The sequence below is a fragment of the Poecile atricapillus genome, chromosome 14 (assembly GCF_030490865.1).
Source record: "Poecile atricapillus isolate bPoeAtr1 chromosome 14, bPoeAtr1.hap1, whole genome shotgun sequence".
NCBI lineage: Eukaryota > Metazoa > Chordata > Aves > Passeriformes > Paridae > Poecile > Poecile atricapillus.
In genome coordinates, this window is record NC_081262.1 from 2674239 (window position 1) to 2694994 (window position 20756).

General features: G+C 50.5%; 1 protein-coding gene across 1 annotated transcript in view; it reads right to left on the reverse strand.

Moving 5' to 3' along the window:
- Positions 1-20756, reverse strand: part of DNAAF8 (dynein axonemal assembly factor 8) — an 88676-nt gene continuing 67920 nt past the window's right edge. Inside the window, exons 26-32 of the mRNA XM_058849950.1 lie at positions 17362-17557; positions 14011-14105; positions 12964-13084; positions 10188-10405; positions 8253-8338; positions 3862-3931; positions 1-892 (exon numbers count right to left, since the gene is read on the reverse strand). Of these exons, the coding sequence (XP_058705933.1) occupies positions 815-892; positions 3862-3931; positions 8253-8338; positions 10188-10405; positions 12964-13084; positions 14011-14105; positions 17362-17557 (864 nt within the window). The 3' untranslated portion in view covers positions 1-814. The remainder of the gene's footprint in view (positions 893-3861; positions 3932-8252; positions 8339-10187; positions 10406-12963; positions 13085-14010; positions 14106-17361; positions 17558-20756) is intronic.

A 20756-nucleotide genomic window follows, 5' to 3' on the forward strand; every position in this document is an offset into this window, starting at 1 on the left:
AGGCCTCACCAGGGCAGAGTCTAAGTTTGCCTGAGCAGGGCAGGTGGGAACTGGAGGCTCCTGGGCTCAGAGAAGAGTCTTTCCTAAAGAAAAGAAGGAAAAAACCCCAGTGGGTCCCAGGAATGCTGAGGGCCTTTCTATTAACACCAGCTTCCCTTTCCTTCAGGCTCCTAGGAAGGATGACAGGATCAGCAGCTGCTGGAGGAGGAGGAAGAGGAGGCAGGGCCGTGTTCCCATGGGAGGGAGCAGGATGTGGGCTGGCACAGCCCCTGACAGGGCTGCTGGAGCAGAGGCAGGTGAACACTGAGCTGTCCAGCTTTTAATCTTATTGAACAGCTCGTCCTGGTGTACTGAACCTCCAGGGATCCAGCTCTCCCTCTGACTATTTCCACTTCATTTGCTGTGGGTTTGTCCTTGGTTCAAAGATCACAGGAGCAGCAAGAGGAGTCTCTCCATGAAGTCTTTGAGGCCTGGGGGAGGTGGAGTCCCCAGGCACATGAGAGACACAGCAGTGAACACCTGCCCCAGGATTTGCTTCCCGAGGTTTTCCCAGCCAGAGCAGTGCTCCAAGCTTTGCTGATGGACACAAGCAGATTGTCTCTGGATGGACTCCGGTGGGAAGCACGGCCACATTTCAGAGGGGTTTGTTTTGGGCTGCTGAGCCTTCCTCCACCACTCTCATTTCTCTGACCCATGCTAATGCCACACTTCAGACTGTGTTTTAATTCCAAACAAAAGTGCTCTCAGAGCTGGTTGTGCTGTGTGTCCATCTCCACAGAGATCCAAGGACAGCCTGGGGGACTGCCCATGTCTGCTAGCAATCCTGGCATTCAATTTGGTGGATGCTCTCTGATGTCAGGGAGTCAAAAAGGCAGCAGAGCAGCTCCTGGGCCTGGGGAGAAAACAAGGAAAGGGTTGGAGGAGAGCTGTGAGTTCTGTGCATGGTTTCCTGTGCAGAGGCTGCTCCCAGGCTGGATTAGTCCCAGCACGGAGGTGGCTGTGAGTGTCCCCTGCTGCTTGTGACACTCAGGAGTTTTGTTTTCAAGGAACTGAGGAAAAGCAACAACAAGCAAGGTGCTAAGTGGGAAATCTCCTCCCTCCCTGGCTGCTCTGCCTGTTCTTCCCGAGCCCAGCCCTGGAGCAGCCCTGGCACGGCTCTCTCCGAGCTGGAGAGGCCAATGTGCTGCCAAGGGCTGCAGCCCAGTCTGCACCACAGCCCCAGAGCACTGGGGATGCTGTGCTGCCACCCCACACAGCCCCCAGCCCCTCCTGCCAGCCCTGCCTCTCCTCACAGCTTTTCAGTCTCTTTTCTGGGACCGCAGCCCTTCTGCCTCCTGCTGAGGGGCTCATGCCAAGAGGGGCTGGGAGGTGTTTCCCGTCTTGCTCTGCTCCAGTTCCACGTTTCAGGTGTCTGCAGGGAGGGTGGAGGGATTGGTGCTGCCAGGGGAGGCTGGACTGCTCCGTGTGGGCTCTCACTGAGGGACAGAGACCGTGTCACCCTGCTGCTGTGATGGTGGCAGGTCAGTGATGTCACTGAGGGACAGCCATGTCCTGCTGCAGGTGAGGGGAAGTGTCCAGCCCCAGGCACTCCCTGACCACTGGGGACATCCCAATCTGGGCATGGAGCAGCTGCAGGAACATCTGGGACGCCCCTGTGGAAGGTCACCAGCCCCTAATGGTGGCACCAACAAACCGTGGCTCTGTCACTCCCAAATGTGAGCTGAGTGTGCCTGGCACCTGCAGGGTCAGTGGGGAGAACGAGGAACTCCCAAAGGCTGGATTTGTCTGCTCCCTGGGCAGGGGAAGGTGCTCCAGGAATGCAGCAGAAGCAGGCACACAACCAGCCCAGGCACAGATGTCAGGCCACATTTGGAAAGCTGATTTCTCATCCTATTGCCTAATCCCAAATCACACTGGGAGCGAGGATGATATTCCATTTCACTTCTGTGGCTTGACTCCACCAGGAAAGGCTGCAGCTCTGCTCAGACCTTGAGGATTTGGAACCCATGTTCATTTAACCCTCCTGAACTTTGCCTGATATCGTGTTGTTGCTCATTAGCTTTGCCCTGCAAAGCCTGGCTGACATTTCATAAACTCATTAGCAGGAGATCAGAGGCTCAAACATCATTCCTGGGGCCATCCTTTGAGGAACAGATTCTGTGGTGTGTTTGCTCCTCAGATCTCACTCTGCTTCCTGAACCTACCCTGAACTTGGGAGGGAAAGGCTCACTGGAAAACCAACAGGAGCTGCTGCTGTGCTGTTTGTACCCCCAGGGAGATGTGCTGCTGTCCCAGGACTGCATTCCTGCCCCAAACCCCTAGCTCCTGCGAGCAGCCCCAGCTTCCAGAGGGATTAGATTGTGCATCCCAGGCTGCCAGGAGCAGGGAGAAGGGCTGAGCATATTTGCTTTTTCTGCTCTCTGGCACAAAACCCCTCTCTAAGCCTCTCTCTGATAGGCTCGTTCCCCTGCGCCGGGAAGCAGAAGGGATTTTATGGCAGGCACAGAGATGTAATGTCCTTTCAAAGCAAATCAGGAGACAGCCTGGACTTGCTGCCCTGTCACATTCCTTGGCAACAGCCTGGCACCCTGGCAGCAGCACTGGGCTGTGACAGCCCTGCAGAGAATGCAGGGCACTGCAGCGCAGGGATCCCACTGCTGGAAACGGCAGCTTGGTGTCTTTGGGGAAGTTGGGGTAGTTTGGGATGTGTTAAAAGCAGGAATGCACACTTCAAAGAGGGCTCGGTGTCTTTTAAGGCTCAATCCTTAGAGCACTGGTGCTTGAAGGCAGAAGCTCTGATGTGTTAGATGAGGTTACAAACACATCTCGCTCCCCTGCTGAGCTTTTATTGGGAATAAAAAGGGATCCAGAGGAGAGGTTTGTCCACTTGCTATCATTTCTCACTCTCCACAGGTCTTTTATCACAGAATCACAGAATGGTTTGGGCTGGAAGGGACCTTAAAGCTCATGTCACTCCACCCCCCTGGCATGGGCAGGGACACCTCCACCAGGACTTTACATCTCCTGATTCCAACTCCTCAGGCTCTGCCTCCTCCATCCAAACTTCTCATTTGTTTGGAACTAAACTTTGATGATTACAGCCCGAATTTTGAATGTATTTATGCAGTTTATTCCCATTAGCTGCCCACATGTCTGGAGCTCAGTGTTTCCTTTCTCGGGATGAATTACCGAGAAAATATTCAGCTAGACCATCCCTGGAATGGCAAATGGCTTCACTCCTCCTCTTCCACTTGGATTTGGGCTTCTGAAATGGAACTTTCAGAACACAGGACCTGTGCCAGCTTGGCCATAGGGCTGAATGAACATTTCCTGTCACTGTTTTTGACAAATATCACAGACATTTGAAATTGTGAGGGTGGGCAGGCCCTGGCACAGGGTGCCCAGAGCAGCTGTGGCTGCCCCTGGATCCCTGGAAGTGTCCAAGGCCAGGCTGGATGGGGCTTGGAGCAGCCTGGGATAGTGGAAGGTGTCCCTGCGATGACAAGTGTGGGACTGGATGAGCTTTAAGGTCCCTTCCAACCCAAACCATTCCATGATTCCGTGATATTTTTCTCAGTGTTGATTTTTCACAAAAAGTAACAGAATTTCTATGGAAAAGATAGAACCTTTATCAATATCTCCAAATGTTTTGATTCAAAACTGTGTCACCACTGCAATGTGGGAGACAGTTTGACAGGATTTGGGTTCCACCTTCCCCATGTTCTTCAAGGCTTGGGGCTGTCACCACCTCTGACTCACGAAAGTTATAATTTTCTTGGAAATTTCAACCAATATTAACAATTTTCCTTCATCACAGGAGCACAAAGAACACATATCCACACCATTAACTTCTCTACTTGCCTGATTCTCATTTTGGGGATAAAGGAGATGCTCTGCAGTGTCCAGGACTGAGTGGTTCTGCCAGCAGGCACTGGGGGCAAAGAGAAAGGGAAGCAGGGTTAGTTTGCTGTGTCAGCTGGGGGATGACCCAGCTCTGGTGAGGTCTGAGCTCTGTGCCAGCAGCTCCAGCCATGGGCATCTGTTTCTGCTCCTCTTTACACAGCTAAATCCTGGGTTTTACAAAGCTTTGTGTAAATGGCCTTGCACTATTTAAATACAAACCTTCAAACAAACAGCCATGTCCAGCTGCATAACGATGGCTCTGGAGCAGTGGGAAATGCACAGAAATGTGGGTATTTCACTCTGGGCAAGGGGCTTTTTCTCCACTGAGATAATCCGGGTGTTTTCCCCCAATCCCAGGATTTCCTGAGCTGCCTGGAGCAGCCTCACCAGTCCTGGATTTGCTCTGGCCCTCCTCAAGCCACACACGACCTGACCACAAAATCATTCCAGAGAAATGGAAAGGCAAGGTACCAATTTCAGAAATGCCTTTTAAACAGAGTCCGTGCACACTCAGAGCCTCAGGCTTGAAAACTCTCCCGAGGCTCTGGAAACCACTCCCTGCTCCCTGCCCCCATATCCAGGTATTGTACTTGGCAACAGTTTTCCCTTCACTGGTTTTCAACAGCTCCGAGAATTTACACCCCATGTATTCATTTATTTCTTTCTCTCTCTTTTTTTTTTTTTTTTTTTTTTTTTTTTTAATTTCTACACCTCCTTCCCCTCCAAAGCTCCCCAGGATGAGCTTCCTATAGGGATAACATCGCTCCCTGCCAGCTGCAATTAACACTTGGTAAGAATGTTTCATCAGAGAGAAAAACATCCAGCTAAGTTCCTCAGCACTTGGCTTCTGCTCTGATTGAAGTCCCTGGCTTAAAGGCAGGAAGGCACAAAGCCTGGCCTAAACTGTAATTTTCTCCTGCTGCAGCTCGGTTTTGGGGGTGCTTTAGCTAAACTAGTGAGCTGAATGAACCAGGTGAGCTGCTAAGTCTGTGCACAACACAGGTCCTGACAATCTTAAAGTGCTTTTTAAATGCTTAAAACCATAGAGGAGTAATCACTGTGGAATCAGCATCACCTCTTAAGGCAGCTAAATCTGGTTTGTCATGCATAAAAAGCAGAGCATGCCTTCCTTCCAGGAGTTGCTTTGAATCTACTGCTGTAAATTCTTGCCTCTGCCACCCTGCAGCCAGGAAATGTGGCTGTGAAAACAAGTTATGACAGGGAAAATTCAGATGCTTTATCCCGAGCCATCCAAGCAGCTGGATGCTGACAGAACAAGAAAGGTAAGTGCCACATGGTTTTCCCTTGTCTGTGGATAGGATGGTGGCATTTCTCTCTCTGGGGCCCCCCCTGCTCCTTCACCTCTTCCAAACACCTCCCTGTGCCCTGTGAGCTCCCCTTGGAACGCTCCCAGACTCTCCCAGATTCCTGCTTTGGCTCCACTTTTGGCAGAAAACCAAACTCCCAGGCTGCTTTTGTGCCCACACCTGCATTGTTCGTGTCCCTTTTTGTGTGCTCGCTGGTTTTGGTGCAGAAATAATGCCCTGGATGTCCAGAGAGCAGCCAGAGCAGGCCCTGCTGCTCAACAACCACAGCAAGGAGGGGCTGGGGCTGTCTCCAAACCCCCAAAAGGATCTCAATGTCTCTCCTTGCCAGAGCTGCCTTAGCAAAGCTTTAATAAGCTCAGGACTAGGAGCAATTAGACTGGCAGAGCCCACATTGTTCCTCTCAACACCTGATTCCTCCTTATCCCATCTCTGACATCACAGCCAGGCTTCCATACCCATGGGAACGTTCCTCCCCATGGCACAGAACCAGAGAAATGTGGCTCAGCTGTGACTCAAGCCCCAGGGCTGGAAAATAATCCCTTCACCGAGGAGAGGCTCCAGCAGTGCAGCTGAAATTCAGGGAATTGGGCAGGTATTGGAATCCTGGGCCCTGGCAGAGGAGGGAGATAAATATCCAGTGATTTATCCGGGACAGGAAGGGCTGATGGAGCTGGAAGAGTAATTAACCTCTGGCGTTATTTAAATTGAAGATGTCTTGGCATGAAGTGTCCTTGGGAGGCACCAGTGAAGTCAGGCTGATTTTAAAAAGTTCGAAGGCTTGGGAGACAATAAGGGTGTGAGCTCCTGATCTCCCTGAGGATGAGAGCCCTCCTTCCTCCCACCCTCGGGCACACCTTGCTGCCCCTCCCTTCCACAGGCATTTTCTGTCATGAAGGCAAAAATGTTGGTGTGGTTTGTTTTTTTGTTGTTTTTTTTTGTAGAGCTGGTTTGAAAAGGCTCTGTGATCATTGCTTCTGGCACTGGGGGGACAGGCAGAGTGGACCCTGCAGTTTGGATCCTGCTTTTTGGGGGTAGATCTTGTTATTTGGGAGTGGACCCTGCTGTTTGAGGGTAGATCCTGTTGTTTGGGGGTAGATCCTGCACTTTGGAAATGCCTCCTGACCCCCATAAGTTACACATTTGTATTTTGGAGCTCAGCACAGAAGTTCATCCTTTGTACAGAGCAGGAGGGGGGTGAAGGTGCAGAGATTGGCAGCTGTTCCTGCCCACTCCCTGCTCAGCCCCTCGGCTCTCTGAGAGCCAGGAGAAGCCACAGGAGGTGTCTGGAAGGGACTGGCCCCTGGAAACACATCCAGCCTGAAGGAGAGGGAAGTGCTGGAGCTCATCCTCTTAAACAGCAGCCATGGGGAAAATAAAGAGCTGGGGGGGATCTTGAGTGACTCTCCCAGAACAACCTCCAGCAGTGACCTCCAGGCCTCCCTAAAGTTCACTTTTTTTTTTTTTTTTTTCATTGTCAACAAGAGAAAGAGTGGGAGAAATCTCACCACAAAGGTCTTGGGTAATTTGCTATTTTTCTCCCCTTGCAGAGCAGAAGGTTTGGGATGTGGCTTCCAAGGGTGTGATTTTAAATTAATGGAAGCAAAGTCAAAATGCTGTCAGTAGCTTAAAAACATTTATGAGAAGTTACCGATGAAATTCCAACCATTCCTCCCAGGTGTGGCCCTGAGAACATTTCTGCAAAGTATGAGAACTCTGAGGTGCAGCAACGTGGATGCTGAGCTCTGATCCCTTGGTGCCTGCAAACTCCAGCATCCCTGAATCCCTGACTCCTGGGATTCAAACTCCAGCATCCCTGAATCCCTGACTCCTGTCCCACTGGCAGCACTTTCTGGAAGTGCTCCAGAGGCTACAGCCAAAGTCAGGATGGGCTTTTTGGCGTGGCTGCTGGGCTGCTCCACATGGGATGTGGCACAAATGTGACTCTTGGTTCCTGTGCCAGAGGAGCCATGTGCAGAGCTGCACATGCCACTGCCAAATACCAGCCTCGTGCAGGGAGCCCTTCCCTCTGGGGAACACAGGGTTAATTGCCCTGCTAATCACTCTGTTTCACTAATCAGTCCCTGCAGAGGGGTTCTGTTTGTTTTTCCAGGCTTATACATCCTCTACCCAGCGTTTCTGGTGATTTATTTAAGAGGCAAATTTTTGATTTTGCTTTCTGGCATTTATTTTAAGGTTTGGTTTTTTGGGTGTTTTTTTTCTTCACAGCAAACATAAAATCTGCTAAGATATTTCTCCTAGGAATTTTATTGAATCAGCAGGTCTATTCCCAATGTGAGTCCTTATTTCAGAGAATTCCCTGTGTTCATGGAACCCTGCTGCTGAGCCTTATGGACACTGCAGGTCCTTAACAAAGAACACAACTGGGTTTTTAAAGGTCCTGAGTAGAGGACACAGGACACTGGGGGACACTCTCAGGTATTGGGCCCCTCACAAGGCAGACACCGAGGGGCTGGAGCATGTCCAGGGAAGGGAACAGAGCTGGGAAGGGGCTGGAGCAGCAGGAGCAGCTGAGGGAGCTTGGAAAGGGGCTCAGCCTGGAGAAAAGGAGGCTCAGGGGGCCCTTCTGGCTCTGCACAACTCCCTGACAGGAGGGGACAGCCGGGGGGAGTTGGGCTCTGCTCCCAGGGAACAGGGACAGGAGGAGAGGAAACAGCCTCAGGCTGGGCCAGGGGAGGCTCAGGTTGGATATTGGGAATATTCCTTCATAGGAAGGGTGGCCAGGCACTGGCACAGCTGCCCAGGGCACTGATGGGATCCCCATCCCTGGAAGTGTTAAAATGTGTGGATGTGGCACTTGAGGGCCTGGTTTAATGGTGAACATGGGTGGTACTGGGTTCCTGGCTGGATTTGATCTTTTCCAAGCTAATCCATTCCATGACTCAGTGACTGACCCATGAACAAGGTAACTGTGCTCAGTGAGCTGCCCTTGAGTGGCAGCTGCCCTGAGCAGCAGCACAGAAAAGAGAGGTGCCCTGAGGGAGGGCAGGAGCTGCTCCTTACCTGTCCAGCAGAGAGCCCAGCGAGGTGACAGCGCTGTCCCACTGTGCTGCCAGCACCAGGCACAACCCATCCTTCAACAGGGAGCACTGCAAGAGAGGGACAACAGAGCTTTGGTGCTGCTCTGCACTTGAACAAGTCTCTAAGTCTGCCTGATGGGTGAGGAGCAGGAGGCACAGATCCTTCCAGGCAGAGCCAGTGCCGTGGCTGAGCTGTCTGTGATCCCCACAGCCCACCAGTGTTGCTGCTGCCCTCAGAATGAAACCAGCAGAGTGTCTGGCTGTGTTATTCAGTCCCTAGCTCTGCTGGAAGCAGGAACACCAATACAGGTAAATACTGAGATACTGCAGCAGAAACACTCGTTACTTGGAGCAGCCCATCTCCCTTCTAGAGGGAGAGCAAAGGCTGTAACATTCACCTTTAGCTCAGCAGTGACAGATCCTTCTGGAAACACGCCAGCTCTGCCAGGGCCATTTATCTCTGGCAGGAGGAAGGAGGGATGGCTCTGCTCCCCCAGTGCTGATTTGTCCTTCCTAGAGAGCTGTGCACATTCCATGTGCAGAGGGATGGATCCTCAGGGGATTCAGGGGACAGGCAAGCAGTGCTTACACTAATTGGCTGCTAGATGTAATTGCTGTTCCATACAGATGTACTTCAAAGGGATGCTGTCAGTTTTAAAAAGCACAACCTGAAAAGATCTTACATGTTCCTATTACAGATAACACCCAAGACTTAGAGCTGAGAGCTGGAAGCCCAAATGTTTGTGTTTTGTGAAGGGCCTGCTGTGGTCTGACAGCCCTCAGGTGACTCTTGGTTTGCTACTGCCACTGTAATTACTTTTCCCCCTTGTTTACTCTGCTGCTGACAGCACTTCCCTGCACATTCCACCTCCCAGCTTTGCCCAGGCAAGGTTCCTGACTGGGTGGGTTTCTCCTACACCAAGAGGAAAGCAGTCTGGGCCTGGTATTGTGTTGCTGTGGAGCAATGTCAGCTCAGGCCAGCAGCACATCCTGTGTCCAAACCTCAGGCTGGGCTGGACCTACTGAGAGCCACAGAATGGCCTGGGTGGGAAGGGACCTCCAAACCCATCCAGTGCCACCCCTGCCATGGCAGGGACACCTTCCACTGTCCCACTTGGACACTTCCAGGGATCCAGGGGCAGCCACAGCTTCTCTGGGCACCCTGTGCCAGGGCCTGCCCACCCTCCCAGGGAACAATTCCTTCCCAATATCCCATCCAGCCCTGCCCTCTGGCACTGGGAAGCCATTCCCTGTGTCCTGTCCCTCCATCCCTTGTAAATAGTCTCTCTCCATCTTGTAGCTCCATCACATAAAGGCTACAGTTAGGTCACCCCAAAGCCTTTTGTTCTCCTGGTGAACAATCACAATTCCCTCAGCCTGTCCTCACAGCAGAGCTGCTCCATCCCTCTGATCATCCTGGTGCCTCCTCTGGACTGGCTCCAGCAGCTCCAGGTCCTTCCTGTGCTGGGAACCCCAGAGCTGGAGGCAACACTGCAGGTGGGAAATCTGCCTCAGGCTCCAGGACACAGTCCAAGAAGAAGAAGGGTTTTTAGCATTGTAGAGGGGGATTAAAGGGGTGTGATTACAGAGAGGGAAATAGAAACTGTATTTATATGGAGAAACAAAACAGGAGACAGCAGCAGAGCACACAGAACAAGGTGATGGCTGACTGGAATGAAACATTCAATAAATGAGTGATGGATGGGCCATTCCCATGAGGATGGTGCTGAGGGCTCCCAGGGATGCAGGAACACCAGGAAGTGTCCCCAGTGCCCACATTACTCACCAGAGGTGCCAGGGCTCAGCTGCAGTGTTGCAATCGTGCCACCAAAGCCTCGGGGCAGCACACCAGAGCAAGGCATTGCAAGGCTCTTCTTTTATGCTGAGGAAGCAAAGCCCAGCTCCAGCTGTTCCATACCTTTGCTGCAACACTGCCCTTGGCCCTGCTGAGCATCTGGGAGATGCAGAGAGCCTGAGGTGAGTCCAGCACAGCCAGGCGAGCTCCGGTCACCACAAAGCCGCTGCCCACGAGCTCCTCCAGCAGCTCCACGTACGGGGGGGGCTCCGAACCCTGCAGGATTATCCCAGGCAGCACCAGGCAGGTGCTCTGGCAGAGCTTCTCCAGCAATGCCTGATCTGATAGAAAAAGAGCAAAATACTTATTTGGTCTCTCCCCCCAGCACCTCTGAGCCCTCTCAGTGCCTCTGTGTGGCACAGACACGTCCGTGGCAGTCAGAGGCACTGTGGGGTTGGGATCTGTCCTGGGATGTGCCCTGGGATCTGTCCTGGGATTCCTCCTGGGATCTGTCCTGGGATGTGCCCTGGGATCTGTCCTGGGATGTGCCCTGGGATCTGTCCTGGGATGTGTCCTGGGATGTGCCCTGGGATCTGTCCCAGGATGTGCCCTGGGATGTGCCCTGGGATCTCTCCTGGGATCTCTCCTGGGATGTGCCCTGGGATCTCTCCTGGGATCTCTCCTGGGATGTGCCCTGGGATCTCTCCTGGGATCTCTCCTGGGATCTCTCCCGGGATGTGCCCTGGGATCTCTCCTGGGATCTCTCCTGGGATCTCTCCTGGGATGTGCCCTGGGATCTCTCCTGGGATCTCTCCTGGGATGTGCCCTGGGATCTCTCCTGGGATCTCTCCCGGGATGTGCCCTGGGATCTCTCCTGGGATCTCTCCTGGGATCTCTCCTGGGATGTGCCCTGGGATCTCTCCTGGGATCTCTCCTGGGATCTCTCCTGGGATGTGCCCTGGGATGTGCCCTGGGATCTGTCCCAGGATGTGCCCTGGGATCTCTCCTGGGATCTCTCCTGGGATCTCTCCCGGGATGTGCCCTGGGATGCTGATCCCGAGCTGCTGCATGCCTTTGTGTCCCTGTCTGGAGATCACAAGACAGCAGGAGTGACCCCATTTCAGGAGTCAGACAAGGACAGCTGCTGGTTTGCTACAGGAGATACTATTCCATTTTCATTTTTTCCAAGCAGAGAAAGCTGCTAATCCAGCTGCTTTTATAATCCCAAATGTAATTCTGCTCAGCATACGTGAGGCTTAATGTACTTCATATTTTCCTCATGATAAATCTGTCTGTCCATTAGGCAGCAGCTTTGTGATAATTATTTGCTGGAAGGAGGTTTCCTTGTGTGCAAGAGCTTCCTCTAGTGTCCAAGATGAGCCCAGAACGTGAGTGATGTGTCTGCTTTGCTGGAGGCACTTACGAGATCGTGCCTGACAGTTCAGAGATCACGTGGACTTGCTTTTCCAGGGCAGTAACTCTTTGAAATACATTTTCTGAGACATAAACACATCAGGGCTGTACACTGCTTTCCTTTTTATTCTGCTTAGGCATCTTCAAAGCTAAGATATCCCCGTGCAGCAGGAAATTAGGGGCATGTATTTTGAGATTAGCTCCCGACACTGAGCTGTGAAAAGCCTGCAGAATACCTGTGCTCTCTCCACAACAAGCCATTTTGTTATTTTATTTGATGCAATCTCTTCTACAAATCTAGTGATTCGGTCACAGCAAACCTGCTCCCTTCCCAGTGTGCACTAAGATCATGGGAAAACATCCTTTCCAAATACCTTGGGACAAATCCTCCTTCAGGGACCCCTTGCACAAAAGTGACTTGGTGTTCACCCCAGGAGCAGAGGACTTGATTTACCACCCCCTCCTTGCACTTCTGCACCTGCTGGTATGTGACCAATGCCCCCCCAAAGTCCTGTGTCAGGCAGGGCTGGGTGATTCTGTCCTTTTTTATCCTGCTGCTCTCCCATCCACAACAATCCTGTGGTTGCACTCCTGGGATTAAGGACTGCAGTGATCTGGTGTAGCACAGGAACATTTTCTGAGCTGCCCACATCAGTCACATCAGAACTGAAGCTACAGGAATGGGAATAGCCTGGTTCTAAACAATTCTGTTCCCCAGGGAGCACCACAGGGATGCTTCACCTGGTCCTTGCTTGTTTATAAAGGCTTGGGATCAATCCACAACATCCCAAGGTGGGAGCATCCCCTCGTGTCAGTGCCATCTCCTGCCCCTGCAGCCCAGCTGTGTTTACACATGTCTATCAAGTCAAATCAGCAGGAAAGGCCCTGAGAAGCTGCTGCATCCCAGGAAGTGTCAGCCTGGCTGAGGCTTCACTCCCAATCAGAGTCAGCCTGGCCATAGCTGGGAGCTGTTTGGAGCTGGCAGCTGCTCAGCAGCAGTGGGAGCTGAAGGAGCTCTCAGCCCTGCTCAGGAGAGGCCTCTGGCCACGCTGCCAGCAGCACTCCCTGCACCAAGTGATATTTATCTACTCAGAGCACAAAACAGCTCACACTGCCCAGCCCTGCACTCCTGCCTGTCCAGGGGAGGCTCTGAATGGACACAAAGCACCAGGGTTGTGCTGAGACACCTGGGAAGGGTTCAGAGAGGAACATGTGCTGGTCTGACAGCAGCTGTGTTGTCAGTGCTTGCTCTGCTGCTGCTGTTAAGGTCAGCCCTCGTGGGCAGCTGTGTGTAAAGAACCCCTGAAGTGCTGGCAGCTGAACAGTTAAAGGCTGGACTTCCCTGGAGCTGTTCTCTGCAGCTCAGAGCTGTCTCTCCCTTCTGAGAGGACATCAATACCCACTCTTGCTGCCACCAGATGGTTTGTCTTGCTGTCCAATTAATCAATAGCAGTCCCAATCTCCAACAGGAGTTACATTTCCTTACCAGGACTGCCTGGCTGCTCGGAGCCCAGGACACTGGGATGTCCCCTCGGGTCACGGGTTAGGATCTTGCGCTGCTTCCTGACTCCCAGGCTGAGGATGGGGTCATGTTTCAGGTTCTGGATCTGCGGGAGGAAAGGGAGGGAGGGAGGGAGAGAGAGAGAAGCAAGTCATGTGAACACATTACCTAATGAGGAGAGATAACACTCCTCAAGTACTGATCCAGGCAAGCTGTAAAGCTTTTGTTGCTGTCGTGTATTTCTGTAATTGCCAGCCTAGAAAACACCTGCTTGTCTGGAGATACAAGAACATTTTGCATGCATTCTTCTTTTTAATTGAGGCTTAATTCAGTGCAGCATCTCATCATCCTTTTCAAGGTCCCATATCCAGACACATCATTCTAAGGTCTCTGCTCTCAGCTTTTCAAGGCCAGGAGCTCAAACCAGACTTGTGAGAGTGTGACAGCTTTACCCAGTGCCACGCTGGGGTGTAGCAGCTCCCTGTGTCCCTGAAGGAACTGGCACAGCCAGGTTGCCCAGCACTGAGCTGCTCACCCACATGAGATGTGGCCATTTCCAGAGCTCATCTCCTGACAGGACCATCTCAGCTGGATCACCTCTGAGCCACAGCAAAGCTCAAACATTTCCATGCCTTGGCTGAGCACATCCCAATCCTTTTCACATCATCAGCCATCCCATCCCTGAATGACACAAAGCAGGTAAAAAAGCAGCTCCTGGGTCAAGCGTGGTTTAGCAGTCAGGGTGAGGCTGCTGTCCCTGCTTCCAAAGCTGTGTTGATCATTTGGGAGCACCAGCCCTGAGCCCTCCCAAATTTACAGCAGAGCTTGCTGAACACACAGATCTTGCAGCAGCTCTTCCCCACCGAGGCTGCTGGGTCAGTGCAGAGGGAGGAACACCCCCAGGATCAGCTCAGGAAACACATCCAGAGCTGCATTATCTAAAGCATAATAGGAGAGAAATCACGGGATAGCAGGGCCAAAGCTGCTGCTCTGGCACAGCAGGATAAAGCTCAGGAAAGGGCAGATTCCTACCTCCTGTTCCTGCCCTGTCTGACACTGGGCACAGCACAGCCCTTCTGGGAAAAACAGCTTCACATCCCGGACAGCCATTGGATAGGATCTGGAGCCTGAGAGATAAATACAATGAGAAGATTCTCTCAGGCCATGAATTAAACATTCTCTAGACTCACACTCATCTTTTGGAGAGATTGATGATGTGCAACTCACTGCAGTAATTGCTTTAAAGGCCAGCTGTTCTGTACAGTAATAGCAAACATTTTAAACCATTATATTTAGAATAATTCCATTGCGTCCTTGGTATTTTGATTCTGTCCTACTATCACTCAGCAGCCTCCTCGTGTAAACAAGACTCCTTCTATTTCCTAACAGAGGAGCTGAGGGAATGTTAAGGAGACTGTGAAACCTTTCAATTCCAGCTCTAAATCCTGTTCCCTTGCTTCTGGATCACACCAGGCTGCCCTCACCGAAGGGGGAGAGCTACTGGTTAGTAAAACAAATGTACTTAGGAACAATAATGTAGGTTCCAAATATGCTGGGAACTCTGACTGACCATGGAAACCAGAATTAGAACGAGGCATTGCTGATGGAAGTCCATTTTTCTGTTCACCTCTGGTCAAGAAAGGTAAATTGAGACTGGAACAGTCAGAGAAATGACATGAGGATGACTGGGGAAATGGAGAATCATCTAAAGAGTTAAATCAGACCTTGGCTTGTTTGACCCAACACGACCCAAAGCTGAGAAACAAATCTGGTTTCTGATAAATACTTCAGGGTAGAAAAGGTCAGAGGTGTAAAAAGAGCTACTTAAAATAAAGTCCAGATAATGGCACAGGAATAAATGGGCACAAAGTATATGTGGCTATATTTAAGTTTGAAAATGTAAGAAGATTTTTAGGTCTCAAAGCTCTGTGACATCCATCCAGTTGGGGTGGGTGCTTATGGAAGGAAAACGTGATGGGGCTGTCTGTGAGGGAATTAACTGAACTCAGTGACTCCAGAGGTCCCTCCAGGCTTAGCAGCTGAATATTTCCCTATAAAGCAACAGTGTTATAAAGCATTCCTCAGAATGTTTGGAGATTGTGGATGGAAAATATTAGAGAGGGAAAAGCTATTTCTATTGGAGTTTAGATAGATTGTCAGTGTGCTGGCACAGATCCATGGTCCTGGGATACAAATATCCTCTGAAATATTACCACCTTTGAGGCTACCCATTCAAAGGATCCCACCTGAGAGCACTCAGCCCTGTTGGAGCTCCATAATTCCAGGTTTTGTATAGCCCTTAAGGCAGCAGTTTACAATCCTGAGGTTGTGTAAATCCCAGTGTATGAGCTGGGCTCGATCCTTTCCATACCTCCACACCAAACCTTCTGTGCTTCCATTATTTGTGACATTACAGAGAACACAAACACTCCCAAAATGAGCATTTTATCCTCACTTTGCTCAAGGTACAAGACAGTGTAGGGTGCACATGCAGGAGCTCTTTGGATGCAGGAAAAAGCACAGTCCAATGTCTTCCCAGAAGAGATGAGAGGGTGCAGGTTCACCTCTGCAGCTGAGCCCCAGAGGATTAAAGCTGCATTTCTTGGTTCACCAGTTTCACTGGAACCCCATCTTCGTCTAAATTGCATTTCCCCTGTCACTTTGGGAGGAAAAGTGAGAGTTTGCTCTGCTTCAGGCATTAACTGAAGTTCTTCCCCAGCTGGAGAAAAACTAGGAAAGCTTGGTGTTCCCTCCTAGGAAAGGAAGATGGGTTTGCACAGTCCCCCAGTTACTCACTGAAGGTTCTTCCAGTTTAACTTGTAGGTAAATGTTTCATCTGTGTTGGAGGACAAGCTCTGGGAGGTGCAGGGGGTTAGGAACACTCCTTTCCTTATGGATAGATGGCTCCAGAGCAGAGCAACTGGGCCAGATCCATCAGGGTTAGCTACAGCTGCATCCCTGCTCCTGGAATGTGTGCAGGGAGGGCTTTGTGGGCCATTTGTGAATGAGCTCCCTGTACCTCCCAGCAAAAATGGGATGAGATTCAGCTTCCCTTGCTCATTTTCACTGAGTTGTGCTGGGGATGCTCCAACTGTAGCAAACATCTGAAATTTGGGATATTTATTAGCCATTGTTAGCCATGACTGAGGAGTTTCAGAGCAATCTGGATACACAATCCATTCATCTCAAGAGCAAGAGAAACAGGGGCTGACAATGGAAAAGTATTGGAGAGCCCTGAGCACTTTTTTTGTGTAAGTAGATCCTGCTCTTCAGTCACTCCCACTCCCAAATGCTGTGGGATCCTGTGGGATCGTGGTGAGAGATTTCTCCTGCCTGAGTCCAGATCCTCAGGGTTAAAGAAGGTCCTGCAGCAAGGGGTTGGTTCTCCTTCCCAAGCTGTGGCTCCTTCACTCCCTGCCAGTCCTCAGCAGCCTACTCGGTATGGATGAAAAGGGGAGTGATTTCACAGCCCAGGGTGCAATGGGAAGAGCCAAATAATCCAATGGATCTTGTCAGGAAAGTTCTTCTGGGATTTGAGGGCACACAGTGCCTGCCAGCTCACCTGAGTTTACAGAAATTACCACTTTATTATTTTTATATTCCTTTAAGTATTGGTGCAAAATCAGTGCAACACTGAGGAGAAACACAGGCAGGGAGCTAACCACACTTAATTCCATGTGAATTTTGGAATTACATCCTTCCTTCCTTGTGGCAATAATGTTGGGGTCTCCACAGGCTGCTCTCTCCAGGGATAATTCCCATTTTCCCATCCTTCACCCCCACCACACACACACTGCAACATCCCTGTGCTTCCCTGCTGGCAGAGGAGCTGGGATGGTTCAGCATTCCAAGGATGCTGACTTGTGCCTCTGCCCATGTGCCAGCTGGAAAGAGCCTTTCCAGATGAGAAGCAGCTGAGTTTCCCTCAGCCAGAGCAGGTTTGGATCTCCTCTCTCCAGCCAGCCATCAGCATTGTGAGCTGTGACAGGAACTCAGGGTCCTGCAGTCTTTGTGAAATCTTGGAATTGGCCAATGGGTAATGGAGACATCAGGAAGGGACACACAAGCAGGGAAGACAGATGGGTTCTTGGGGATAATTCCAAAATAACCAAGATAAAAGTACAAAATGACCAAGAAGGGGAGAGATCAAAGGAAATCTGTTCTGATAAAACCAGAGCTAAGGCTGCTCTGGGAAGAACCCTTGTGGAATATATCTTGTGGGAGAATATTTCATTGCTTGAGACACACTCAGCTCAGCCACAAGAACACAGGGAAACCTTTCTAGGGAATAATGGTCTCCAGTGCTGGCTCTGTAGTGACAGTACAGGAGGGAACAATACATAACATATTGTCTATTTGGAGTTTTCTTTTACAAAAACCTACCATAAAATCCATTCTGGACTGTGCTGGTGCCATACTGAGCCCTCCAGAGGCATGGATCCAGTGCTTGGGCCAGTTGAGGATCCTCTGGTCCCAGGAGATCCATCAGCTTCTTCACAGCATTGGGCCTCTGCAGGCACAGCACGAGGGCAGTGCCCGAGGTGAGGTAGGTACAGTGAGCTTCTACAGCAGCTGGATCCTGAGAAGAAATCAGAGGTGGAACAGGTTATAAGGAGCTGGTGAGCACTGAGAACATCCCAGCCTTCCTTTGGCTAGGAAGGAAAGTTGTGAGTAAGCAAACCTGCTGTTGCTCCTTGTTTCCTCTCCTCTTTAATACACTGCTGCTGTACTAAAGATTCCAAAACCTAGAGCTCAGACACCAAGCAGTTCCTGTGACATCCAGCAGGTCACAGGAGTGCTGCTCCTTCAGGGTGACATCCAGATCAGGGCACAAGCAAGAACACCAGGGTCATAAATACTCTGGGATGAGGAGGCACGTTTAATTCTCCAGCTGCTATAAAAGGATGGATCACAAATGCCAGAGCTTTGCTTTTTGCATTCACAGAAGGCAACACCCCCTCCTGCTTTTCCTGAAGAGTAAATTCCAGACACCAGTTAGGATTAGGACTACAGAACTTTAAAGAAGGTCAGACCAGGGGCTGCAAGAAATCAGTTTGTTCTCCTGCCCTTTGCTCCACAGCAAATTTCTCCACCTTTGCTTCTTTTCCAAGCACTCTCAGCTCAGCCCATGGCCACTCCTGAGCAGAGATGTGAGGTCAGAACACCCTGGGATCATACACTGAGGAAGGATGAGAGGGAATGATGAGAAGCAGCCACTGCACTGGTGAGGAGAGGCTGCTCTGAGAGCTGGGGACAGACAGACAGACAGACAGACAGACAGACTGACAGTTCTGGGACCCTGGGAAAGGCAGCAGAGCTGGGGGCAGGCGGGTGGCAGAGCTCTCTGGCCTTGCTGCCTGCTTTAATCAAGGAGAAGCTCAGGAAGCCAGGTCTGCTGCAGATGTCTGGGCTGAGCACAAGGTCAGGCTGCCCACAGCAGCTGCAGCTCTGCCTCCTCCTCAATTCTCCATCTGAATAACATGGCTGGAGCATCCAGCTCTGCCTCTTCCTGCCCTTCCATCTGAATAATGTGGCAGGAACATCCAGCTGTGCCTCATCCTGCCCCTCCACCTAAATAACATGGCAGGAGCATCCAGTTCTCACTCCTCCTCCTCCCCCTCCATCTGAACAAGGTGTCAGGAGCATCCTGCCTCTTCCTGCCCTTCCATCTGAACAAGGTGTCAGGAACATCCAGCTGTGCCTCCCTGCACCCCACAGGGCTGGATGTTCTCTCCAGCTTAAAAAACAAGGGCATTTCCAGCTCCCTCCCAGAATCAACCCATGGCTATTTACCTTTTTTTCCCAGTTTTTGAGGAAATAAAAACAAGAGGGGGGGGAGGGAAAACCACCATTTGATTCAGCTGAATCACGTCATTCACAGAGATTTTAATTCCTCTATTTTTTAACCTTCTAAAAGCAGCAGAGGATAGCAATTCTCAAGATAAAGCATTTCTAAAAGCAAATCCTATCAATTCATTTAAAAATATGGAGATAAAACACTTCAAGGCCTCCCTGCTTTTCAGTCACGTGCCACCATTCACTGCCTTTGACCCAAATCTTCTCACACTCGCCTGCCTCCTAAATTGCATCTCTGAGAAGTAGGTTATGAATTGACAACCACAGGCTCAAGCCTGATATTCCCCCCTCTATTTGCAAAGGCAAAATATTCCATGAGAAAGCCCCCTGTGCTTAAATTGGTGATTTGATTATTTAATTATCATTTAATAATTGCTTGAATTGGTAATTCAGGGGCTGGGTGTGCTGTTTGTCAATGCTCCTGCCCCATGCATCTCTCAGGGGCTCTCTGGTGACAAGAGCTCTGCTTGCCTGAGGATGAAGAATTTCAGCTTGTCACAGTGCACTGAGAAATGGTGACATTCATTCAGTTCTGTATAATACAAAATAATCCCTTCCTGCTTGAAAATTTTTGTTAGTTAAAAAAAATGGATTTAATCCATTTTTTTTTATGGGTTTTCTCTTTGGGGAATGAAAAACCAGTGATGTTTTTCATGACAACTTTCAAAAGGACTGATCAAACATATCAATATTCATCCAGGTTGGAAACAGCTGCAAAGAATACATTCAGTTTCTGTTAAACTGACCAGAATAAATGAAAGTGTTTTATTTCAGAGCTTCTAACCAGTGATTTTAGATCTAAATAACAAAACCCTTCTGTCTTCTGGTTGTTCCCCAGCAAATCCACAGAGCTGGGGTTGAAGATGATGTTGTTTCTAGTGGTTACTGATGGTGTCAGGGAGCTTCTGGCAGCTCCTCTCACTCCTCACACACGCTCCAGACTCCACCAGGGCAGTGCTGCCTTCATTCCCTCCATTCCCATCCTGTCTCCCTGCCCTTGTGGGTCCCCAGCAGCCGTGCTGGGGCTGCCCCTGTGCAGCTGCCTGGAATTAAGGGAGTGATTTGGTTGAGAGGAAGTTCCAGCTGTGCTGTTTCGGGAGGACTAACGGGATTAAAGAGCGGCTGAGTTCTCCGGCCGCCTTCACCGCTGGAATCCCAGGATGGGGCTGGAGGGAAGCGTGGGGTTATTGAGTCCAGTGCCCTGCTACTGCAGGCAATCAGAGCAGGTAATCCTCCACAGAGAGATCAGGGCCCACTGGAAAAATAAACCTGCAGAGGGCTGGATGTGCTGGATGGGCAGTGAAGGGAGATCCGAGCTCCCTGGGCAGAATCCCCCCGGGAACGGGCGCTCCTCGCTGGCCCAACACCACCAGCTCATGCTGGAAGCTGGGGAGACAATGCCAGCTCTTTTACATGACCTTTATTTTCTGTAATCACTATTAAACTGTGAATAAAACATCTTGTTGTGGCTCCTGTGATATGATAACCTCAGCAAAGAGCAGAGCAGCTGTTTTTTTCTCGTGCTCCAAAGGCCACACGCCGCTCCAAGCTCGGGGGGACTATTTCAGTTGGAAAAGCAATCATGGAGCTGAGCTCGTGCTGCCAAGGATATTTGTCAAGTGCATGTAAATAATACATTAGAAAGGAAAAGGAGATGTGAGGTTGTCTTGCTGGCAGTGAATAAACCCAGATTTGATCTCAAGTGCTATGTACACACAACAAACCAGCACATCCCAGTGCTTGGGGGTTCTCCAGAGATGGATTTTGGAGCAGGTAAAGTGAGAAAAAAGCCCTGGACAGAACTTCTAGAAGGGACAGACACACTGGCTCTATCTTCAACATGACATTTCACCATGGATCTTATCACTCCATATAAATATCTCTAAGGGTGTCAGGGGATAGTGCCAGGCTCTTTCCAGCAG